We start from the raw sequence: 26,178 nt of genomic DNA on the forward strand, positions 1-26,178 counted from the left end.
CAGAGCCATGTTAGTTTTGAATATCAGTGTGCAAAGGGAATTGTGGCACCTTTGAGACTAACTATATAAAAGAAATTGTAGCTTAAGCTTTCATAGCCTTGGTCTGCTTGCATGTGAGAAAGTAGACCAAGTTTACAAAAGTTTACAGTACAATTTCTTTGGATAGTCAGGCTGGTTACAAACGGCCCTCAAGGGGCCGTTTTCCTGCCACCACCATTCACTGCGTAGGGAAGCCCCAACGGCCAGACTGCGAGACTTCCCCACACAGCGAAAAAGGAGCGCCAAAATGGCACTCCTTTTCGAAATGCGGAAGTGGTGCCACGAGGGGAGGAGCACGCCCTTGTGGCATCACTTCCGCCGTGACACGTCTGGACGCACAGCGTCCAAGACATCAAAATGGCGGCGCCCATGTGGATGGGCGCCGCCATTTATGACACGCTCCGCATGTACTGGGAGGAAGGGCCGTGAGGAAGGTAAGAACCTTCCTAACCCTAATACAGCCTTTCCTAAACCTAGTATGCGTGGAGCGTGCACTTTATGGCGGTTTGTAACTCGCCTCAGTCTCAAAGGTCCTACAAGATCCCTTTGCATATGTTTTTAAAACTACAGTTAAGAAACAGCAAGACAGCTCCATTGATATTGGGAGATGTGGGTAAGAAATTATTATTATTTGTTCTTTCTGTTTAACTTCAAAGAAAACAAATTTAGAAGCAATCAACATGATTCTTATTCTATATTTTCCAACAATAGTGACAGTAACGCAGTCACCTGTAGAATTCAAAGACACCAGCCATGGTAGGCTGTATCAGTATGTAGGGAGTATCTGAGGAAGTAGACTGACTACAAAAGGTCATGCTGCCAACTTTTTTCTTTCAGTTAGTCTCAAAGGTGCTGTAAGATCTCTCTCCATACAGCCACCTGTAGTGTGGAGGCCTTTGTGATTTTGCTTGGTGCTCCAAGGAAGGCTCCACGCAGACCTTTCTGGGAATGGTATTTCATGATCAAAAAGGCCCACCCTCAAGTCACCATCCACTGTACTTCAGCAGACACAGATAGAGAGAGGTCACCAAGGATCATCATTGCAGGACTTGGGTGGAAGAGGCACTCCTTAGATGGCTCCAGGCTTTGCTAAGTTAACATTGGCCAATGTTTTTAACTTTGGTCTGACCATGAACTCCATTTAGCATTTTATTTCATTTTATTTGACTTATATCCCACCTTTCTCCTATAGTAAGACACAAAGCAGCTTGTTTAGGCTCTAATCATCAAGCTCTCATGGGGTAGCCTTGTATTTCCATTGGAAGATTTTGGTTCCACACATTGTAGTGTGTAACAGTGTTGTCACCTGGGTATGTGCATTTATATGGTTGCTCTGCAGTAGGAAGCCACCTGTGTGCAAGAAAACATCAATGGGCTCATTCCCTCCCTTCTTGCCTTTAAAAAATGAAACTGAAGGTTTTGTAGAAATTAATTCTGTAAGAGTGTAGTGCAGTAATCTAGATAGATCAAACACTCCCACCATTATACCATGCTTGCCTCACTGGGTCGCCCCAAGTCTTAAAACATCTTGAAGGCACACCGCCACAGCAGCCTTCCTTGTCAGGGGTGCTACCCTTTTGCCCATGTGCCTGTACTGACGGAAACAATATTCGTCAAAATTCAAGAAACAGAAGAAATATCTGTTATTCAAAGATTTCAAAAGCTTTTTAAAGAGAAGGAATTACAAGCACTTCTCAATTGATGAGTAAGCATGTTGGTTTTTAATTCAATAGCCAGGGTTTGAGTATTTTGCTTAAGCAAAGCTACCGTTCACATTGGGTTTTTCCTATCAGAGGAGGGTTCTTTTAAACCTCTGCCAAACTCCCTTTTGACAGGCTCATTGAGTTTGCAATGCCTGGTAATTAGTGCAAATGTTTGCCTCCCTTGGCTTTTATTTTCCTTCAAGAAATCTGTAAAAAATACTTCTTGACAGGGAGGGGGGGGGAATGAACCTTTTGAAAGTGGGACTTTTGAAAAGAATATTAAAAAAATGCATCTAGTTCTCAATGGGAGAGAAGAAGAAAAATTGGTTTGTCACAACACTATAAGTGCCTGTCTCCAATCCTTAGTCAATGGCTTGAGGCCAGGATTGCTCCATTGGCTTTTGTGGGAAGAAGGAACCCAGGAGGAGGAGGAGGTAGGTCAGAGTCCTCCATTGCAGGGCTCCCGCCCACCTGTCACTCATCCTCCCCAGAGCCCACCTGTCACTCACCCTCCATCAGGCCCCGCCCCCTTCCCCTCCCTCCCTCCTTGCAAAAAACGCATCTGTGGAGGAGTGGCAGGTCTTTCGCACTGGAGCCACCTCCTCCTGCTGCCTTTGTGCCACCTGCTGCCAGTGCTGCCAGTTTCCGTGGAATTCCCCAGAATCTGGGGGATATAATTAATTTTTTTCTGGGGATTTTGACTGAATAATAATAATAATAATAATAATTTTTAGAGAATTCAGGGGATTTTGGTAAAACGTTCCTGGGAATATCGTTGAGCTTGTTGGCAACACTGCCTCGCTCTTGAAATAGCCTGGTTTGAGGCCACTTTTAAACCAGATTATTCAGAAGCAGCGGCCGCAGGTGACAAAGGCACGCCCCCCTTCCCTCTCTCCAGCCCCCAGACCGAGAAGGCGGGGGGGGGCACTTTAATTAGAGAGATGGTGGAGAAGAGGCCTTTCCCTCCCCTGGGCCACCTGCTGCCTCGCCTCTTTGGTCTCGGGCTCCGGAGGGGAGCTCCTGAGGAGCTCCGTGCCCCCCCTTCCCCAGCCCCTCGATGGTCCAGACCAGTTGTCTCTTCGAGCCCTCCGCCAGGCCACACCCCAACATCCTCTGCCGCCCCTAGCTTCAGAGAAAGGGGCAGCGGCCATGCAGTGTGGCCCCCCAGGAGCCCAGGAGGGTCCCGGCTTTTCTCACCGGAGGGGGGGGCGACGTTTCCTCATAACCACCAGCCCCCTCCCCCTCCTTCTCACCCCGCACACCGCCCGGTCAGCAAATAGGTGCATTTGTTTTGTCGGGGTGAGAAGGACGGCGGTGTGGTGGTTATGAGGGGGAGATAAAGGCGGGACTTCTGGAACGCCAGAGAGAGAGAGAGATGCTTGTGTGTGCCTATGTGTGTGTGTGCATATATAAGACACACCATACATAAACGATAACAAGCAAATCTCTCACTGTGGTGCTCAAGAAGGCTCTGAGCACCACAGTGAGAGATTGTTGTGTGGTATATATATATATATGTTGGGTGTGGTGTGTGTGTGTGCGCGGCGCGCGCGTGGTGTCGCAACACACAGGAACACTGAGCACTAAAGGGAGAGGATTTTATGTATGTGTGTATATCTGTTTGTGTCCATATATATAGATATATATATATATATTTAATTATATATATATAAAAAATAATGACATACATACATACAATCTCTCTCTTTATGCTGCAAGAGCCACATATATATATATATATATGCAGACAAACGAAAAAAGGTCCCAACTTTTATATACAACACACAAAACCAATCTTTCCCTGTGTTACTCAAGCCTCCTCTTGAGCACTAGAGATTGTGTATGTGTGTGTGTAATATATATGTATACACACAAGCAAGAAAGGTCCTGCTTTCATATATATATATATATACAACAACACCACCACATATACAGAGAGAGAGAAATAAGCAAAAAAAGTCCCCATTTATCACACCAACACACACACACACACACTCACTCACCAACACACGAGCAAATTGTCATTCTCCTTTCCCCCTTCTCCTTCGCCCTCCCCTCCTCCCGGGGCCCTTCCCTGCCCCTTCTGTCCCCTCCAACCCTCTTCGCAGCATCCCTTCTCCTTCTCCTTCCCGAGCTCCTTGAGACCCCCCTCATCTCCTCCTGTTGCCTCTTCGCACGGCATCCCTTCCCCGGTGCCCCCGCCTTCTCCCCTTTCCCTCCCTCCTGGGCTCCTTGGCGTGTGTGTGTGTGTGGTGTATGTGTGTGTTGTGTGTGTAGAGTTGTTGGGGAGGGGGAGAGGGATGAGGTCATCCTCTTTCCCGGCGTCAGTCAGCTGGGTGGCGGCGGCGGCGGCGGAGGCAAGGCAGCAGCAGCATCGGAGGCGGCGGCGGGGCGGTCCAGGCCGAGGAGTAGGAGGAGGAGGAGGAGGTGGCGGCGGGGAGGAGGATGCTCTGGGCTGGGGACCGCTCCCCTCCAGGCTGCTCCGGCCCGGGGCTGGTGGGCGGCTGAGCCGGTCAGGGCCAGGGAAGGGAAAAGGGAAAGGGAAAGGAAGGGGCCGGAGGAAGAAGGCGGCTGCTGGTGCTGCTTCCCCGGGGCTTGGACCCGCATGATGGCCGCGAAGTCGGACGGGGGCCGCCTGAAGATGAAGAAGGGCAGCGAGGTGGCCTTCACGCCGCTGCAGAACTCGGAGCATTCGGGCTCTGTGCAGGCGCTGCCTTCCTCGGCGGCCGGAGGGACCGAGGAGGACCAGGCGCCCGGAGGCGGCGGCGGCGGCGGCGGAGGAGGAGGAGAGGGATGCTGTAGCGGAGGAGGCTCCCGGTGCTGCTCCTGCTGCTGCTGCTGCGGAGGGGGTAGTGGCGACGGGGGCGGCCTGGGTCGGGCTCCCCGGGGCTCCGGCGGCGGCTCCTCGTCCCTCTGCCTCCGCCTGGGCCGGGAGCAGCGCCTCTACTCGCTCTGGGACGGACTCTGGATCCTGGCCGCCGTGGCCGTCTACTTCGCCGACGTGGGCACCGACCTCTGGCTGGCCGTGGACTACTACCTGCGGGGCCAGCGCTGGTGGTTCGGCCTCACCCTCTTCTTCGTCCTCCTGGGCTCCCTCTCCGTCCAGGTCTTCAGCTTCCGATGGTTCGTCCACGACTTCGGCGCCGGCGAGGAGGGAGGGCTGCTGGCGGCGGGGTCCGGGTCCTCCTCCTCCGGGGCCCACGGCGGGGAGAGCAAGCTCCTGGTCAGCAGCAGCAGCACCGGAGAGATGGAGGCCCGGGCGGGGACGCCGCAGAGGCAGGCATCCAACGCCAGCAAGGCCGGCAACGCCAACAGCAACAGCACCACCGCCACCAACAACACCCACAACAACCCCGGCGGAGGAGGAGGGGGGAGGGCGCCCCCTTCCAAGGGCCGGTCCTCCTCCTGCGCCTTCTGCATCTGGCTCCTCCAGAGCCTCATCCACATCCTCCAGCTGGGACAGATCTGGAGGTAAGGCATCCGGCCATGCATCCCTCCCTCCCTCCCTCCCTTCAAGCCTGCTCCAGCTAGCTTGACTCATGCTGCATCCACACTGGAGGGATAAACCCGGTGTAGCCCCGCTTTAAGTCTTTTTTGGCTCAGGGCTATGGAATTCTGGGAGCTGGAGTATGTTGTGGGCCCAGAGCGGAGCGGACTGGACTTCCATAGCCTTGAGCCAGACAAAGAGTTAAAGCGGGGCCAGACCGGGTTATTTCTCCAAGGTGGATGCAGCCTCAGGCTTTTTTCTTCCAGTTAGACTCCACGGCTAGATCTCCGCTGGTCTCCCTTTTCTTTGCAAGGGTGCCAGCCCTGGGAGCTTTTCAGGAGGGACTGAGGCACACAATGGAGAGAGAGCAAGAGAGAGAGATGGCATCCACGCCCCTCCAGAGGAGGAGGAGGAAGAGGAGGCTGGCCTGGCCTTGCCAGGAGACAGACAGCCGGCTTGCTCTCTTCTTCCCTCCTTGCAAAGAGAGATCTGCCTTTGGTTACAGAGAGAGTGGGTTGAACAAACATCCTGGGGCCTCTGTGTAGTAACTGTAGTAACTCCAGCTTCACTTTTGTTGGAAACAGCAGGCAAAGATGCATCTGTGGTGGGTTCTTTCTGATGGTCTTACCTATTGTTTGCAAGAATGGTGGGAGACAGACAGGCCAGGCATAGGCCTTCCAGGCCAGAAGTCCAATAGATTGGCTGATTTTTTAAAGAAATAAGTGTATGCTGCAATTTTATGGAAAATTAACACCTAAAACTATATATAGTCTAAGTATGTGTCTCAAGCTTTCCATAGTATAAGTATGTGATATATGTAATGTGTTCCAAGCTTTAGTGCACTTTTATGTTGGGATAATCCCTACTTAGCGTAAGGGCACTTCCCTCTGAGTAAATGTGCAGAAGAGCGTTCTGTAAAATGAGTGATTTGGTTGGGGTTTTGTCCCCATTTTTTCCTATACAAAGGAAGAGTGGCACATAGTACAAGTGCATGTTTGTGTATGCGCCTGTATGCAAATGCATCAATTTCAGCATAATATATGTTGATATAAATAGTGGGCTACATTCTGGATGAGACGTTCTTGCATTTTTGTACTTAATCCATGGGATACCTGTAACTGGTTTTGAGTCTATTTGGTAAAGTTAACATTTGAATGCTTGAGTTTTGGTTAAGTCTGAAATGCTGCGCCTTCTGAAAGGACTTCAGGTTTTTATTATAGAGCAGAACAGAATCAGAGGTTTTACTTGTGGAATTATTATTTGCTGGCGGGTGATGAGCTTCCTAACAGATCTGTTGATATTTAATATTTGCACAACCTAGATACAAAACTATACGTGTGGTAACAAGTGGACACTGCCATTGATGGTAACATTAGTGTTTTGACTGGAAGCTGTTCTCCAGTGAGACCTTTACGGTAACTGTAAAAGAGAGTTTCATCCTATTTTAACAGTTATTTTCCCATCCTATAGAAAATCCTGGAATCTTTAGTCTAGTGAAGTGTTTAGATTTCTTTGTAGGCAAGTACTAGACCTCTGTCACGGAGGACTCTAACTTCACCAGACTACAAATCCCAGGATTCAGTAGGCTGGAGCCATGATAGTTAAGGTGGTATGAAACTGATATATCTGTAGTACAAACACACCCCTGGTATTTAAAAAAGAAGTTTTAAACATTTACATAGTCTTTTGTGGGAATTTGGTTAGTCCAAGTAAAAAAAAGCTTTGCCTAGTTGTGACTTTTGATTATTTTTAAGCCCATTCCATTTTGCATAGGACTGAAAGATCTTCATGACAAACAGGGTATATGTCACTTAATCCTTTTTCCATAAAACATTTGAGAAACATTGTTGTGGACTGGACATTACTGGCAGTCGACTACAGATATTGCCTACATTTAAATAGCATTAACTGAAAAGAGCATATAACATCTGGACTGTTGTATTTTTATATTAAACATATGATATAATGTATTATTACATGTGCAGAGAATGTTTAAACACCTGAATTAGGTAGTCACTTATTTCTCTTTTGGTCAGTGATGTGATTTGTTAAAACTAAATGCTTCTCCTCTTTTCTGGCAGCACTTAGCACAGTTAATAGTATGTTTCTAACCATTTGGCACATTTCAGTGTGACAATGGGTTTTCTGTAAAGCATTGATTCCCAAAGTGGGCAGTGGAAAGATCTGGGGGGGGGGGGCTTTCAGTCAAATAATTGGCATGAAAGCAAGACAAGGGGAACCAATGACCTTTAGGACTGTGGTGGGGGTGAGAATTGCAGGAAACTTCTCTTCTTAGGGTCTCTTAAAGCCTCCACACAGCCTTGTTGATCACATTACATGATGGTGTCTCCTGCTCTTTACCTGCCCTCATGAGCTCACTCCCACAACACTGTTTTGTGACAAACTGACTGACTGGAGTGAGAAGTTGGTGCACATGGCGTGGCAGGGGAGAAGCAACAGCAAAACGAAGCTTTCACATTTGGGATCCTGTTTAAGCTTTGTGAACTTGGCTGGCAGGTTTGAGATGAACTGCTGCTTCTACTTTCTTTTGTGAGACAGGCTGACAAGTGGTAGGAGAAGAAACAATGAAGGTTATCAGACAAGGGAAATTGGCAGTATAAGCCAATGACAATCTAAACGCAATCATGAGGTTTAATGTTATTGCATGATAACCCACTACACACAAATTCGGGCAATGGGAAGTCAGTCCGAACGCAATCATGGGGTTTCACATTATTGTGTGATAGACTGCCACATGCAAATTCAGGCAATGGCATGCTATTTTTGGGCAATGGGGAGCCAGTTCAAATGCAATGCGTATTCACATAATTGCACGAAACTAGCGACTTTAAGGGAATGCGTTCTGGCCCCACTTTCTTTTCATTCGAATTTAAGAGAAATTCCTTCCGTTTGATAAACTCCTATGTTTGTGAATTGGGGAGGATGGCTTGAAGCTCTGTGGGGAAAGCACAACTCTGAGAAAGGAGGAGGAGGGGTATTTGGGGTCAATTCTTGGAAGGAGACCTTTGCTTTTCTTGTCTCTCTCTGACCAAGAGTCTTTCCTTGCTGAGAGGAAAAGTAGGAACTTGGCTGGGACACTCTTCACCCCAACAAAGAAGGATTGAGAGTCCTTCCTTGCTGGGGAAAAGTTTCTTTCTTTACATCTTTGGGAGCAGCAACTGAGCAGACAGTTGAGCAGCAACCAAGAAGCCTCTCACCTGTGCCAGCCTTTGCTGCAAGTCACTGCTGAGCCAGCTGCTTGGTTGCTGCTCCTACGATAACCGAATGCAAAGGAAGCAGCAACTGAGACTGCTTGTTTTGAATGTACAATACAACAGTAGACCTAATATAAAGAAATAGGTGTTGAGGGATTGGGCTGTCATCCAAGAAGAAGGGGAGTGGTAACCCAAAAATATTTGGGGAGCCCTGCTGTAAAGTTTAGTAGTACTGCTGGATAGGATTTGAATCATTTACTGAAAGGTGCTAATATTCATTAAGAGAGAATGGAGGACATGGAACAGCAAAGGCTAAAAGAAAGCGTACATCTGAGCAACAACCTTGTCTTGTCCTCTTCATGTAGTTCTAAGGATATGGTGTGTATATGCTTGGTGATAATATGAAGAACAGTACCTTTCTTTTTGTGACCTCAGTAACAACGTAGAAGATCACAAGCCCTTTCACACTGCAAAATTTTAGCACTATAATTCCACTTGAACTGCCATGGCAACATCCTATGGAATACTGGGGTTTGTAGTCTCATGAGGCCTAGAGATTTCTGGTAGAGAATTCAAAGGACTCTTCTCTAAACTGCGAATCCCAGGATTCTGTAGGCATTGAAGGGGGACCATAACATGATTTTATATGTACTAACCCCAAAAATACTCACAGTGGAAAGCATAACACCAATTGCCTGGTGTCAGAGGGTCCCAGGAATAGCCAAAAAGGTGGTTCTCTATCACAGAACACCCACCACAGCTGCTGAAAAGTTAAAAGCCCAGGAAAGCCCAGCCTTACATCTAACTGACAGAGGCAAGGCACATTTCAGTCAGGATCATGCAAATGCATGGTTACTGAATAACTTGTAAATAATGCTAGGGGTATGGGTGGTTGGCATCAGTGCTGATGCTAACCAAGTGCTTACACCAGATACATCATGTGTGTGGCAGGGATCTATCTATCTAGAAAAACAAGCATACAATGTACAATAACTTCCAAAAGCCATAATGATACCTTTAATCAGACAACCAAAATGCACACGTGATGAAAGATTTTGAAGCTCCATTGCCTTCTTCTGAACAGAGAGAGAGGGAGAGAGGCTTTGTATCATTTCTTTTTTCATCCTCTTTTTTTCTCAGACAGGAACATCTTGATAGGACTTTTCTATATTTGTTCTGAAAATCTTTCCCTAAAATACATAATTAGCTTCTAATTTTTACATTTGTTAACCCATAGAATTGCTGGGATTCATTTATTCTTCACAATACAGCTAAGTTCAATTTTCCTCTACAAATCCAAATGCTACTGTTGAAAACAATTATATATTATTTGCAATTAAAGCACACTAATTAGACTTCTGTAACGCATTCTACATGGGGCTACCTTTGTACCAGGTTTGGAAGCTTCAATTAATTCAAAATGCAGCAACCAGATTGATCACTGGAACTTCCAGGGCAGATCATATAACACCTGTCCTAAAATCCTTACACTGGCTGCCAATTAGCTTCCGGGTGCAATACAAAGTGTTGTTTGTTACCTTTAAAGCTCTACATGGCTTGGGCCCGAGTTACTTGAGGGAACGCCTCTCCCTACACAATCCGCCCCACACCCTCAAGACAACAGGGAAGAATCTGTTAGACTACCCAAAGGTCAGACCAACAGTTACTTCCAAAAGAGCATATATAACTATGGCCCCCAGGTTATGGAACAATCTGCCGGAAGAGATCCGTCTCATCACGACCCTAGATGCCTTTAAGAAGGCACTAAAGATGGATCTCTTCTGGCAGGCATACCCACCTGACCTTCTATAAAGAACTTTATGAAACCCCACTTCCGGTCATAACGGCATAACTGCCCGCTGCCCTGCGATTACTGTAATTGAAATTTTTATACTTTGTGATGTTTTTATGATATGTATTTTAGACATGAATGCCTATATGGAGATTTTTGGTTGTAATCCCGCTTTGATCCATTGGGAGAAGAGGGAAAATACAAATAACCTTAATAATAATAATAATAATAATAATAATAATAATAATAGGGGTAATGCTGCATGCACAGGATGATGTTGTGAAAAGTTATTTAAAATTATTACAATGAATATTGTACTATACAACATGGGAAATGATGCTTGCCACTGAATGATACATGATTTATAAATAATAATTAGACCTGTTTTCTTTGTATGCTGTCTCTTGTTTCTGCATACTTCCAAGAGTGCCACTCTGCCACAGAATGCAAAATTGAAAACTAGACAAACATCCAGGAAGTAACTGGGGAATTAAAGCCTCTGTAACAGCATGAATACTCTTTTTAGTCAGACAAATTGCTTTGATTCACACAGGAATCAGATTATAACACCGTCTGGGCAATTATATTAGTGTTTATTCTCTTTACCACCCTTTCTTTTAGAATGTTTCTTGAAAGTACGTGTGGACAGTATGCACCTTACAGGTGGCATGGCCTCCTAGTTCATGTTGTAGTCTTAAAATCCGATACTCTCTCTCAGAAGTTGCAGAATCTTGATTTTTAAATTTATTTTTGTACCCTAGGAAGTGTCAGGCCAATTTCACCATGCCCTCCAACATATTATTTTAGGCCTAAGATAGGCTTTGTTTTTAAAAACAAGACATAAAATGAAAGTGACCCCCAGTTTACTTCCTAGCTTAAAAGAAAGCTTTTCCTCCTAAAGCAGAAGGAGAGCATAGGAAAATTGTCTCCTCCCACCCTGAAGGATACAGGGACATTGTGAGTTTTTTAAAAAATGTTGTTGTTTTAAAAAGGAAGATCTGAATGAATCATAGAGTCATCGAATTGGAAGAGACCACAAGGGCCATCCAGTTCCACCCCCTACCATGCAGGAACTCACAATCAAAGCACCCCCAACAGATGGCCATGGGGGCAGACGATGACTGGGTGTCACCCCCCTTCTGGGGTGTAACCTGGTGCAGTGTGCACCCCCTGCACCCCCCAGTGACACAACTGCTCCAAGGGAGTGTGGTCCACTATGAAACAGCTCTTACGGTAAGGAAGTTCCTCCTAATGTTGAGGTGGAATCTCTTTTTCTATAGCTTGCATCCATTGATCTGGGTCCTATTCTCTAGAGCAGCAGAAAACAACCTCAAAATGACATACCTTCAAATATTTGAACAGGGCTATCATATCACCTATTAACCTTCTCTTCTCCAAGCTAAACATACCCAGCTCCCTAAGCTGCTCCTCATAAGGCATGGTTTCTGGACCCTTCATCATTTTAGTCACCCTTCTTTGGTTATGCGTCAGCTTGTCGACATCCTTTTTGAATTGTGGTTCCCAGAACTGGACACAGTATTCCAGGTGGGGCCTGACCAAAGCAAAATAGAGTGGCACTAATATTTCCCTTCATCTAGATAATATACTTCTATTGATGCAGCCTAGAATCACACTGACCTGTTTAGCTGCTACATCAAACTGTTGACACATGTTCAACTTGTGGTCTACTAAGACTCCTAGCTCCCTTTCACATGTAGTTTTGTTAAGCCAGGTGTCGCCCATCCTATATCTATGCATTTCATTTTGCCACCCTAGGTGCAGTACCTTACATTTCTCCATGCTGAAATTCATTTTCCTATCTTTGGCCCAGCTTTCTAATCTATTAAGGTCATTTTGAATTTTGATTCTCTCCTCTGGGGTATTAGCTACTTCTCCTAATTTGGTGTCATCTGCAAATTTAGAAACATGTAGCCTATTCTTTCATCCAAATCATTGGTAAAGATGTTGAATAATAATAATAATAATAATAATAATAATAATAATAATAATAATAATAATAATAATAATTTTATTTATATCCCGCCTCTTCCTACGGATCAAGACAGGTTACATTAACACAAAAGTAACAATAAACTGCATAATACCTAGAAAACCAATTCTACTTAATCCTCTACCCCCAATCCTCCTCCCTAGCTTAAAAATAAAATAGAAATAAAAATGACAGCAATATAAAATACAGGCAGGAGCCATCAATATCAGTGAAAGGGGAGGTTAATCTGTAAAGGCCTGCCAAAAGAAATCCGTTTTAACAACCTTTTTAAAGGCTTCAAGAGTAGTAATTTGACGGATCTCCTCCAACAGGTCATTTCATAGCCTAGGAGTGGTAGATGAGAAGGCCCTCTTGGAAACCACAGCCAACCTGGTCTTCCTTTGCTGCAGCAAATTCTTCCCAGAGGACCTGAGTGTGCAGGGTGGATTATATGGAGGAAGGCACTCCCACAAGTAATCTGGTCCCAAACCATGTAGGGCTTTAAAGGTTATAACCAACACCTTGTACCATGCCCGGAAACTAATTGGCAGCCAGTGAAGAGATTTTAAGACAGGTGCTATATGGTTGGCTCTGGATTTACCAGTGACCAGTCGCACCAGTTGAAGTTTCTGAGTTTGGCACAAGGATAGCTGCATGTAGAGCACGTTGCACCCCATTGCTCACTTCTTTCCAGGATGAGGAGGAGCAAGCCATTGCTGAGCACCCTTTAGGTTCAGCCAGTTAACCAATTACAAATCCATTTTACAGTTGCATTTGAATGTTGAACTAGGATTATGAAAGACAAGAATTCAAATCCCCACATGACCATGGAAACCAACTGGGTGAATAGAGAATTACTAAGCTTTTCAGAAAGGCAATAGCAAACCTCAACTGAATAAATCTGGCTGAGAAAACCTCATAACCTCATAATAATGACCTTAGAGTCATCAGAAGCAACTTTGAAAGCAAATAGCAACACCAACAGAGGACATGGTGAGGTTGTGTGTAATCTTCCAAGGTTGATGAGGGGATTTGTGTGTGGAAGTTACCCACTCTTGTTTTCAAGGTACAAGTATGACTATTTTTTCCTATGTATAAGTGAGATTTATTTGCATATTCACTTGTAGGCCCACAGAGGTGCACAACATCTTTTCATTCACATTGTGCTGTCAGAATTGGAAGAAAGACTTGCTGAAAAGGAGATTCTGGCCTATAAATGTTCCTTCAGCTAGTGTGCCAGATGAAGCAATTATTTTGATGAAGGTCTGAAGAAGTAAAGCATGAAGAGTGATGCCATTTGGGTGTATACACATAGTGACCAGCCACCCTCTTACCAGTGAACAATGGTATGAGAAGCAGAACCAGGGGCCTTTGTGGGGTCCTGTTGCAACTCTTTGTCACACTGTTGCTCACTGGTGGGAAGGGGATAGTTATATCATTTTGCAGCACCCTACTCAGCAGCACCACAGAGCTTTGTTAGTCAGGATGGCTGATTGGCTTTTAAGGTGGGTTTCATGGATATTTACAATGATGGCAATGATACCAAAGTAGTAAATATCAATAGTAAACAGCCACACAGTTGTAAGTTTAACTTAAGGACATCATAACTGACTATCAGGATGCCAGCCAGTGATATGAAGTGGAAGATCTCTCTGTCTTAGAGCAAGAAGGGAAAGTAGGAATTCCAAATCAAGTAGCATTCATCATTTATTTTTATCTCTGATCTGTATCAACTTGACATTTGCTCTTACCAATTACAAATAATGTTGAACTCCACAATATAGAACCAAACAATGTTTTAGCCTCCAAGCTTAGTCTTAGAACAAAGGTAAACTCTCTCTCTCTCTCTCTCTCTTTCTCTCTCTCTCTCTTTGTGTGTGTGTGTATTCTCCTCAAACTGTATATCCAAAAAATCTCACTTCAATCTTGTGTAACTTTCAGAGGAAAAGGATGAACCTAAGTGTGACTAATGCTGGACGTTAGAAATCTCAGCTGAGATTAGAAATTACATATATGTACTTGCTCAAATGAAACTATTTCATTTTAGACCAATGCCAATTTCTGACTTATCATTAGAGGCATTTCCAAATTTTATTTTATTTTATTTTATTTTATTTTATTTTATTTTATTTCTATGTTGCTCCTGAGGACAAAACCTCTCCAAAGGCAGCTTACGTGATGAAAATCTAAAATCTTATACAATAACATGCAATATTATACAATACAATGAGAAAACTGAATAAAATAATAAAAGCAACAGCTTTTAATCTGTTTCTAACAGTGAAAAAAGAAGTGGAAAATCTGTTTGTTCAAAACTGGTGGCTGCTTACTGGCACCATGAAATGAGTCTTGTGCCTGAAAGGGAGCCATATGGGCCTATGATTGTACATGACACTTTGGGGTTATAATGAATGTCTGAAATACTCTCAATAATTGTATGCAGTATAAATAAAATGTAAAATGATTTATGCTACCCTTGATAATGGCTTCTATCGTTATGGAAGTGTCCAATTTCTTCTTTCCCCAATTTGCACACTTCTAATTCCTATATCTGAAAAAAAAAATGCCATGCTTCCTCAATCAAAATATGTTACAGAGCATTTTCCACAATATATTCTGTGTGAAGAGTTTGTAGAATTAATGTTGTTGTTTGGTGAAAAAATGGACTATACTGAATGGTATAGTCAGTGGTTTGCACATTGGACTATGACTCTGGAGACTAGGGTTTGGATCCTGTGCTGGCTGTGTAAACCCACTGAGTGATCTTGGGCAAGTCATACTCTCTCAGCCTCAGAGGATGGCATTGGCAACCCCCTTCTGAAAAAATGTTCCAAGAGAACTCAGTGATAGGTTCACCTTAGAGTCACCAAAAGTCGGAAACAACCTGAAGTCACACAACAACAAACTGATGTAACAGGGTAGGAGTTTCAGGGTTCTTAGAAAAACAACAGACCATTGTAATGCATAAGGCTAAAGTAGCACCAAAGAGATGAAAATTCTTGGAATCAAACATAATCCATATTAAAGATCTAATTCATTTGAAATACTCAGGGTTCATTTCAACCATTAACCAGTCTACATCACCTATTTATTTATTTACTTTATTACTCTCACCTTTTCTAAAAACTACATGCAAATAAATTATTAGAGCAATTGTTATACTGAAGTTATTAACTGATAAATTACATTTATAGGGAAACTATGTAGTACTACAGGAATAAACATAAAAGACAAATGTTATATGAAAGAAGTAATTTTTTTTCTTTTTTATGTTGGAAACATAAATAGTAATTTAAGAAAGGTTTGGAAAATTCAGACTATCTTAATTAATTTAAAATGTTGGGATAAACTGTAAAAATCCATATATCTGTAAATGAAGATGTTCTATTATTGTAAATCATATGCTATGCTGACATTGATTATTCTTCTTCTTTTAAATGCAATAAAAAATAAAAAAATAAAATGAAAACGACATGCATGCAGCTCTGAAACCTTAGCCAAAAGCAGATACAGTATATGTGACAAGATTTGAGGACAACTGACAGAATGGAGTGGCATTTGGGGAAACTTCCATATATGGAATAGTGCACACGACTCGGAAACAAAAAGATTTCATACCTCTTAATCTGATAATGAATGAAATATGAGGATATGCTTGGAGATGTCTCATACACAGGGTTTCCATGAGTCGAGGTTGACATGAGGGCAGCTAAAAACAACAAAATACAAAGAGCACTATAATACATCTTTTGAGAGCAAAGTAGGTAGCAAACAATGTGGAAATTATAAAGGTGTCAAGTTAATGAACTGCATAATGAAGTTGTGGGAAAGGATCACAGTACAATGTTTTAAACAAACAGATTAGGTCATTGATAATCAATTCTTTTTTAGTCTGGGGAGAAATACATTCAATGCCATTTAGTATTTAGCTTTCTACCAATGAAACACTGGAAAAGCGGAAATGGGCAGTTGATTTGTGCAAAGCTTTAGAAGATTATATGAAATTGTCCCAAAATAATATGAAATCTCTTGGCATCCTGCTTTCATACCTCACCAATAGGCAAAGTGCCAGGAGTTCAGAAGCCAAAGGAACAAAAGATATCCAATTACAAACAGTCCAGGTTCAGAGGCCAGAGATTAGAACAGAGTCAGAATAGGAGTAGTGAGGCAGCAAAGTTAAGAAACAGTCCAGGATTGCCAAAAAACCCCCACTTAATCCCGGAATAATCAGTGTTGGATCTTTTTCTTAGTTTTTATAAGGGATTAGGGTTCTCAGATGGGAGAATAACTGATGCAGATAGATCCAGGATAAGATTCTGCATGCCTTGAACAAGCTTTGAATAGATTCACATCATTTATTCCATCTTTATTTAAGTGCTGACATGTGTGAGCAACCAAACTCACAGAGATGTGCATAGATGTGGTACAATAGTGTGAACAACCAACCCAGAATGTGTGAATGAGATTATCCATATAGTTATACTAAGAAAAATAATGCAAATGATCCCACAGCTGTGTGCCTAGCCTTTTTCTTCACCTGTGGGAGGGTTTGAGTTTGTGCCAGATGCCAAAATCTGTGTCTTTCCACTGGATTAGAACTCTTTCTTTTAATCTAACTCCACTTCTGGAGAACTCCACTGGCTGTCAGGCTTCTGCTCCAGCTGTTGTTTGTCTGTTTCATCATCTGGAGATGCACTCTCAGGGGTAGGCATGACATCTGGGTCTAGATTTAATAATATTGGTTAGGTGAAACAAATACATTTTACATATGCACATACTTTTTCAGATCAGAGTTTGGTCTATTTCAATAAAATTTGGGAGAACCCCCCCCCCCCCCCGTATTAGGGCCAAACTCAGGTTCATAGACATTTTAAGGGCTGCGTCTCAGTGATGGAAGGAGCTAAAGGCAAAAGGGTGAGACGAAAAATAACAGAAAAATTTCATCAAGACAAAGTTGGTTGACATGCCAGGATATCAAATGACAGTTTTGATCCTCATTCAACTGAACTTTTCTAAAGTTCATAAACTACATAGTTAGTAGTAAAGTGGCAGCTATCTATAGTGAAAATGGAGGTACTCATACTCGCCATGTGAATAAATATGGAAAGGAAGTGGTCATGCGAGCCTAGTCATTCCTCATCATCTGAACCATAGTTATGATCATCTGAAAGAAGTGCATGTGTTTATGTAATGAAGGTAGAATGTCTCAAAGATATAGCTGTGGCTTTATTTTTCTGAAATCTATTGCTGCCTCATGGTGATAGAAGTGGTTTCATCATCATCATCATCATCATCATCATCATCATCATTTAAAGTATTTATACCCAACTCTTCAGTCACAAAGACTCTTAGACCATCTTACAAATTGTTAATTTGACAGTTCCCTGCCATCAAGCTTAAAATCAGAATTTATTTGTGCACATGTATTTGGGGAACATGTAAGAGTATTGTGGCCTGATGCTAGAAAAAAATGTGGAATATAACATTTACAGATTGTTGCAGAGAGATACATTAAATAATTTAAAAGCATGTTATTCAGACTGGAGTAGCAAAAAATGGGGGGAAATGGGGGAAAAAAGTTAAAAATAGAATGTAGGGAACAGTTTTATAAAGTTCTGAATTTCATAAGGAACTTTTTTGATACAAATAAGTTGAATTGCTTGCCTAGACTGTTACAGTCCATTCCAGCTTGTTACATTTTATTCCTCCTTAGGACTCCAGAGAGGAAACAACATGTAACAATTACTCTTAAGAAAAAAGGGATCCAGAGGTGCATATATCCACACAGAATGGTTGTGCTGTTCATGTTCAGATTTTTTAAAACTTTCTTTTTAAACAGTTGGCCCCCATGTCATATTTTAATCTGTTTCGGAAACTCACCACAATTTTCTTAGATGTTTCCCATATTTGCATAAGAGAGAGAGTTGAAGAAAAAGAAGTGCAAAGCTAGCCTGGATTTCATATTTCTTTAGATCATGACTATGGAGACCAGGGTTCAATTCCTGGGTGATCTTGGGCAAGTCACATGCTGTCAGACTCAGGGGAAGGCAATGGCAAACTTCTGAACAAATCTTGACATGAAAACCCCATGATAGGTTCTCTTTAGGGTTGCTATAAGTTGAAAATGCCTTGAAGGCACACAACAACAACAACAACAACAACAACAACAACAAATTGAATATACAGCACTAAAACACAGATATTCTTCTTCTTTTGTGTCTGTGCAGTAGAAGCACACTGAGAATTTGGGTGCTGTCTCTTTTTTAAAAAAACTTGTAAAATGGTTGATTTTTTTAAGACATACAGTGAAATGTTATGTTTTATGAATTCTTAGGCTGTATCTACACAGCAGAATTAAGGTAGTTTGACACCCCTTTAAGTGTCATGGGTCTATCCTATGGAATGCTGGGATTAGTAGTTTGGTGAGGTATTCAGCCTGGTCTGTCAGAGAGCTCTGGTGCCTCACCACACTATACATTCCAGGTTTCTGTAGGATAGTCTTGGCAATTAAAATGGTGTCAGCTTTAATTCTGCAGTTCTGCAGTTCTATACCCTTAGACATTTTTTGGATGAATGCCATTTTATTAGCTGAATATTTTCTCATATTGCTTATACTCACATGTAGCTCATATGTGTTCACATGTAGCAGCCATGATAATATATATTTTTATAATTAATATTCATTTCATTCAACTCATACCTGGAATACCATCACTTTAAGAATTATTATTTTTAGCCTTTTTGTCTGGAAGCATGTTGGCACAATGACTGGGTGCTATTCTGATTTCCACCTGAGCCTCACATAGGTGTTAGGACTATAAATCTTCACTTTTTTCCCCTTGCAAGAATGAAAAATGTCAGATTTCCCCTCCTTCTGAGTGAGATTGTAACAGTTTTTGTTTAGTTTTTGGTGAGTTTTTGCATTCCAGGATTGTTTTTGTAAGAAAAAAAAATACAGTGCTTTTTGTTCAAAAATCAGTGTATGCAGAAAGGAATGCCTTCTGTGAAAAATACTGGCTCACATCCTCTGATATTTATGAAGCCATAAATTAGAGCTATGATCTCATATCTTTTGGAATTCACAATTAAGGTCATTAATACAATGGTTGCATCCTGCTGAATATTTGTGAGCCAGGCTTAAGATTTTGTAATGTTGGGATTCATGTGATTTAGTGATATAGGACCAGGACAGCCTCCTTGGAAAGGAGTAGTAGAGTTGAGAGTTATCAGCATATTGATGACACTGCATCCCAAAACTCTGGACAACCTCTCCCAGTAGCTTCATGTATATGTTAAATAGCATAGGGGACAACACAGGAGTCCCCTAGCACCATCTTCTGAGTTTGCCTCTCCAAGAAGGAATGGAGCCACTATAAAGCAGTATCAAAGATTTTGGGAAATTTGGCCTAGGATCAAAAAATGAAATGGGGACTGACTTAATTTTGCGAGATCAACAGTTTATTCATCAGAAACAAATTCTTCAAGCAACCCAAAAAGTGATTATATACACGGACATCATCTGATGGCCAATACAGAAATCAAATAGATAATTGGAAGCAAAAGATGGAGACACATCATTATCTCTGTAAAAACTAAACCTGGAACAGACTGTGGCACAGACCAAGAACTATGAATATCAAAAAACAGAATAAAGCTATGAAAACTAAATGAACTGTTATGCCGAAATACAGCCTGAAGAACATCCCTATAGAATTTAAAGATAATGCGATCCGCGCTATTAAGCATTATTGCCCAGGAACCTGAAGAACTCAGGACGGAAGCAAAAACATTGTCAGGGAGGGATGCAAAAAGATAGTATGTGTAGCCATCCATTATCTGCATGATAGATGAATCCCTTCAAGCAGTTAAGGATAATAGAAAAGCAAAAATGAAAGGGGCAGAAATAGAGTCATAACCCTGAACACAACTTGTCTGCTGGGATAACAATAACTTCTGTAATAATAAAGGCAGAGAAATAAGAAGTGACAACAACAACAACAACAACAACAACAAAAGAAGATCGAAAAACTTCTTCCACAAGATCTGAGAAATCAAAGGAATATTTCAACCAAGAGTAGGGGTTGTCTTCGACGAGCAAGGGAACACATGACATGACCAAGTAGAAATAAAAAGATGATGGAAACAATGCACATAGGAACTGTATAAAAGAACCAAAAGAATGGCAGATTCATTTCAAGAAGAACCACATGAATATGAATCACCAACTTTTAAAAGTGAAATGGAAGATGCACTCAAAACATTTGGGAGAAAGAAATTTCTAGCAACAGATGGCATACCAATAGAGTTGCTTCAGTCTACAAAGTCAGATTCAGTTCTGTTTCTAACTAAAATATGTCAGCAAATATTGGAAACAAAACAATAGTTCAGAGACTGGAAACACTCAATATACATTCCAATCCCAAAGAAAGTAGACATGAGGGATTGCAGTCATCACAGGGCCATTGCGTTAATTTACAACAAAATGAAAGTGATGCTCAAAATTCTACACCAAAGACTTTTACCATATATAGAGTGAGAAATGCCAGATATTCCAAGCTGGGTTCAGGAAAGAAAGAGGCACTAGGAACCACATAACAGAATATGCTAGAAAAATAGAACATACCAAAGAATTTCAAAACAAAATCAGTCTGTGCTTTATAGACTATAGTAAAACCTTCGATTGTATAGATCATGAAAACCTATGGATTGCTCTTAAATAAATGTGTGTCACAACATTTGATTGTCCTGATTCATAATCTATACTCAAAACAAGGGGCTGCCATTAGGACAGAATAAAGATAAACAGAATGGTTTTGAATTGGCAAGGAGGTCAGGCAAGGGTGCATCTTAATACCTTAACTGTTTCACTTGTATGCTGAAAATGTCCTGTGTAAAGCAGGATGAGACTGAAGGAAGGAACATTAACAATCTAAGATAAGCAGATGGCATCATACTTCTATCAGAAAACAGCAAAGAGTTGGAGTGATTATCGAATAAAGTTCCAGAAAGTGCAAAGGCAGGTTTACAGCTGAAGACTGTAAAAACAAAAATAATGATGACAGATGATTTACATAACTTTAAAGTAAACAACAATAACATCGAAATAGCTCAAGATATTCAATACCATGGAGGGGAGCATTCTGGCTTTCTTGGGAGGGGAGTTCCAAAGTCTAGGGGCAGTGACTGAGAAGGCCCTCTGTTTTATGCCTACCAGCCACACTTGCAACAGTGCTGGGACTGACAGGAGGGCCTCTCTTGATAATCTCAGGGCCTGGATAGGCCCATACAAGGAGATACATTTGTCAGATAGTCTGGAAGTGTGACATATAGAGCTGTATAGGTCATCACCAGCACTTTGAATTGTGCCCAGAAACAACCCTCCAACCAGTGTTGTTGTAAGAGGGCTGTAGTATGGTCTCTGTAACCTGCTCCTAATTAACATTCTGGCTGCAACACTTTGGACCAGCTGAATCTTCTGTTCTGAACACTTTTCAAAGGCATCAAAGTACAGCATGTTACAGTCATCCAAACAGGATGTAACTAAGGCATGTACCACAATGGTGAGGTTGGACATCTAAAGGCATGGCACACAAGCTGTAAATGTGCAAATGCATGGACCTGGAATTCCATGGTTCAAGAAGCCAAATCTTTAAAACTCTCATCACTTACTACAGGTAGAGCTCCCCACATCTTTCAGCAAGAAGACAAATGTGCCACAAATGTTGCAGGTCAGTGCAACAACCCCTTCACTGTACATGGTCAATCACACTCGATAGCCTGTGGTACAGCACTCTAGGCCTCCTCTCATGCTTCTCTGAAAAATGCGCACACAAAATACCTGTTTTCCCTTTGATGTTAGCTGAGCTCCAGAGACTGAGGGCCGGAGAAGATGAGCAGAAAAAATCAGCTGAATACTGGGCTTTCTGAAATCTGGTCAAAACCCCACTGTCTGCATGGCCAACTCCCAAGGCTGGCCAAACACCCCTGAGCTGTTTGCAGCACATGGTTATTTTTTGGCCACCTTTCCTCTATTCATGTGCACCACTGCACAAACACACTGCCTGTGATGTCCAGTTACCTCTCTCTTACAGTTGTACGTGTGATGGAAAACTTGCACAGTGTATAAGTGCATCGATGTGCTGAGTGATGCACTGGAAAAGCACAATCATTGAGGCCCCATGCATGCCCCCTTCATTCCCGCTTTCACCTCATGCCCCCCTCCCCCATTGGACTTCTGGTTTTCCATTCCATTATTGGCAATCATGTTTTTACCTTGCAGCAGTCCTGTACTGGCACTGAGCTCTTTATATGCTGGTGCTATTTTCTGCCTTGAGTTGGAATATCCCAGGTTCCTTTTGCTTCAGTTTTTAGTCTTGGAGCATGGCTTCGTTTCACTTTCCACTCAGTTTCACCTCATACATCATCTAAACAGCCAGACTTTGAAGTCGTTAGAAGCTGCTTTATTTGGCCAGTGCAGACTACCCTGCTAGCTCCATCCTATGTGAAATCATTGACTTACTTCCTCTCAGCAGAAGCCCTGTCCTGTAGATTATGAGTCCAGGGAAAACACCTAGTCCCAAACACACAAGTAATCTACCAAACAGCTCATCCCAACAATCTGCTTTAACAACAACAACAAAAAGCCTATTTTATTCAGTCTCTTCCACCAGTTTCGTGCAGAGCATCTGTTGTCCTTATCCAGGTTGACTCAACTGTTTTGCCATAATATCCAGCTGAAGCCTGAAGGAGCAATGAATGCACACTCGAGTCTAATCAGTTAGTCTATCAGTTAGCATTATCAATGTGTCAACTGCATAAAATGACTGCACTGTGATATTGTCTGCCCCCCCCCCCCCCCTTAGCAAGTCCTCCTGTATTGTTGGATGAGATGATTTTATGGTGGAAAGTGAGAAGAAATATACCTAAAGCAGCATGCTGCAATTTTGGCTATTCACAAACTATACAACATTTTTTTGAGAATGTCAGTTTTAAAGAATATATTGTGTATCATGACATGCATAATATTTTGGAGACTGTATTTGGAGGGGACAGTGGAAACAACAAAACACATAAAGCAAGTCTGTAGAAGTTGACAATTTCTTGTCAAATGTTTCTGGAGTTTAGATTTAGTGTTTTTTTTAATAATGATCATATGGTTTGCAGCAGAGATTCTATATCGCAGAGAGAATTTAATTTATTAAAGTTGAATAGCTTAAGGAACATTATTACTGGAATTTTAATGAAGTATTTAAAAAGAATAATCTTGAAGTTGTTTTTTGTGTTTTTGCTTATACCCATATTTCAGAAAAATTGGTGAAAATGAAATATAGCAATTTTATTACAGAAAAATAAACTAGAAAACAGAGTATGCACAGAGTATGCACAAACAACAACAAAAACCACCACCATAAGCATAGTAGTTAACAGAAATTTACCAGCTGAATACAGTAGAGGATAATTAAGGGGTCTGATACAACTGAATAATAACTACTTTGAGATCCAAACAACAGTGCACAAATGTACGTGTCAGAAGGAGAGATTATAATTAGTGTCAGCAACAATTTGCTATGGGTTAATTAAAAACTTGTGATAATTGATTATCCTGATTACTGAAATAAGGGTTATGCTAGGATTTTTAAGTATGCAATTGTATCTTCCTATTTGCAAATTATGCACTTTAGAAACAAATATAAAAAGCCCCTCACCCATAGTTAAGAGATGGGAAATAGGTTATCTTGTCATATGGTTACCTTTTGGGATGAATTAAATCACTGCTGTTCCATTGGATGGTCTGCTGACAAGTACTATTTGGTGTGCCATCAGCTGCTGTTACACAGTGAATTTCCAGAAAACTATGTGAATACAACCATAAATGTGGCACAAATACAGTACTGGTGTCTGGCACAATGAGAAAAGAAGATGGCTTGAGAAATACTGGATTAAGGGTGGGTCTATACCAGCTATAATACTCTAGGCTGCTTCCAGAGTATTTGGACTGCAGAGTTGCCCCAAATTCCCCCCATTACCTCTGCACTCTGGAGAGACACTGGAGATTATCGAACCAAGGAATCCCGGTGAGAGAGACATAGGATCTAAAAGACAAAAATGCATATTATCACATTTACCCATGTCCAGGCTGTAGGCCCATATCCACTCAGACAGACCATCTGCAACCTGGACTTCTCGTTTGGCTTATCCAAGAATCAGATTTTCCCATTCTTGAAAAAGCTGCGGGAGAAGTCTGGGTTGCAGATGGGCTGCCCAAGTAGATACAGGCTACCTACAGCTCGGACACAGGTAAATGTGATAACATCTGTTTTCGTCTTTTGGGTCCCTTATATCTCCCGCCAGGATTCCTGGGTGCAGGAATCTTCACTGAGTGCCTGTCTACACACGTCTCACTGTGCCATGCAGTGCCTCTGCTGCTAGTGAAAGTAAGTCCCTCTGAGGTTGAAAATGAGGGACCCACCATTCATCACATGGCTGGGCATTTTGTTGTGACCTTACAGGGAGCCTCTCATGCCAGTAGTGGCAGTGCTGGGCAGCACTGCATGACCTATGTGTAAACAGCTGCCCAGCATCACTGCAGAGTGTGCTGGATTTTCTTGGAGAATCCAGAGCAAAATGTAAATCTTTTTAATCTGTGAAGGGATGAGATATATTAACTGCAGAACTGGCCTCACATCATGAAGGCAGTCCTCACCTGAATTAGGGCTTTGGCCCTACGTTAAGAAGATAGGGCACTGTGAGGGTGGGGATAGGTAGGAATCAGTTCATTCGGCTTGTGTAGATATTTCCTATATGATCAAAGGTTTCAATGTAAAGAAAGACCTAGCAGAGCACTTGAGAGGTTCAGTTTGGGCTGCACATACAAACTGTGGTGACTGAAAATGTAGTTGAACTATGAAAATGTAGTTCAGGGTATGCCAATCGTGATTCCCATATATTTTTCACACAGATACCATGTAGCAGCTGCCTAAGAAAATAGTTTATGATGACTAGTAATGACAATTCATTGAGATTTGTCTTTTACAAGTCCCTTGCAAAGTTGCACAAGTCCCTTTATTCCCTGCAGGATTTGCACTGGGGGGGGGGGGAATCCCATTGGTCTGTTGTTTCATTCTGCTAGACCATCCCATGGTTCCTTGATGCCAAAATAACAGCAGTCTATTTGTATCATACACATCTGTATTTGCTTTCTACTTTTACCTATCCATACTGTGTGATGATTGGGATGTATTTTAGGCAGAAGAAGAAATAATGTTCTCTCCAAAAACAATGTCATTCTGTAAAAAAAATCATTTGGGTTTGTAGATTGTCCATAAAGAAATAAGAGTAAAGTAATAGTAATTTAATATGTGAAGCAAGTGAAGTAGCTTTCCTTCCCAATATGCATGATTTAAATAGGTTATGACAGTTTAGGGTCTCCATTTGCCCCATGGCACATTAGGATGAAACTTGGCAAGTCGTTGTAGTATCTTATGTCTTCTGGAAGAGTGAATGAAAGATGCATTATTCAAAGAATGTATTCATGTGCAGGTTTCTTAGATGATAACTGTATTTTCTGTTTGCACCCTAATGCAAACTTTAATTTTATTATTTTGCTTTCCACTCATAAACCAGATGTTCACTACAATAATTCAAAATAACAGGCTGACACCAAAATTGGAATTTCATGTTAATGATGACAGTGTTTCCCCCAGGTGGTCTTGAGTCACATGGTACAAGGGTTTAGTTACATTAAAGGAGATCTGCTTATGACTATGTAGGCATATGACACCACCTAAAGTTAAAAGGTGTCTTTAGAAGAAATCGTTTGAAATAAAAAAGCAGCTTTACTTATTAAGAATCTGCATTTCATGAACAACAAGAAATTATCAATGCAATTAAGTTGCTGAAATGCATTCTGTTCTTTAAAAATACAGACTATAATTTGGAAATGCATTGTCTCA

At 41.9% G+C, this 26,178-nt stretch overlaps 1 protein-coding gene across 1 annotated transcript in view; it reads left to right on the forward strand.

The window, feature by feature from the left end:
• Positions 1-3,971: 3,971 nt before the first annotated feature.
• XKR4 (XK related 4) overlaps positions 3,972-26,178 on the forward strand; it is a 184,613-nt gene continuing 162,406 nt past the window's right edge. Inside the window, exon 1 of the mRNA XM_042466295.1 lies at positions 3,972-5,213. Coding sequence (XP_042322229.1) covers positions 4,348-5,213 — 866 coding nt within the window. The 5' untranslated portion in view covers positions 3,972-4,347. The remainder of the gene's footprint in view (positions 5,214-26,178) is intronic.

Source organism: Sceloporus undulatus, chromosome 4 (genome assembly GCF_019175285.1).
Source record: "Sceloporus undulatus isolate JIND9_A2432 ecotype Alabama chromosome 4, SceUnd_v1.1, whole genome shotgun sequence".
NCBI lineage: Eukaryota > Metazoa > Chordata > Lepidosauria > Squamata > Phrynosomatidae > Sceloporus > Sceloporus undulatus.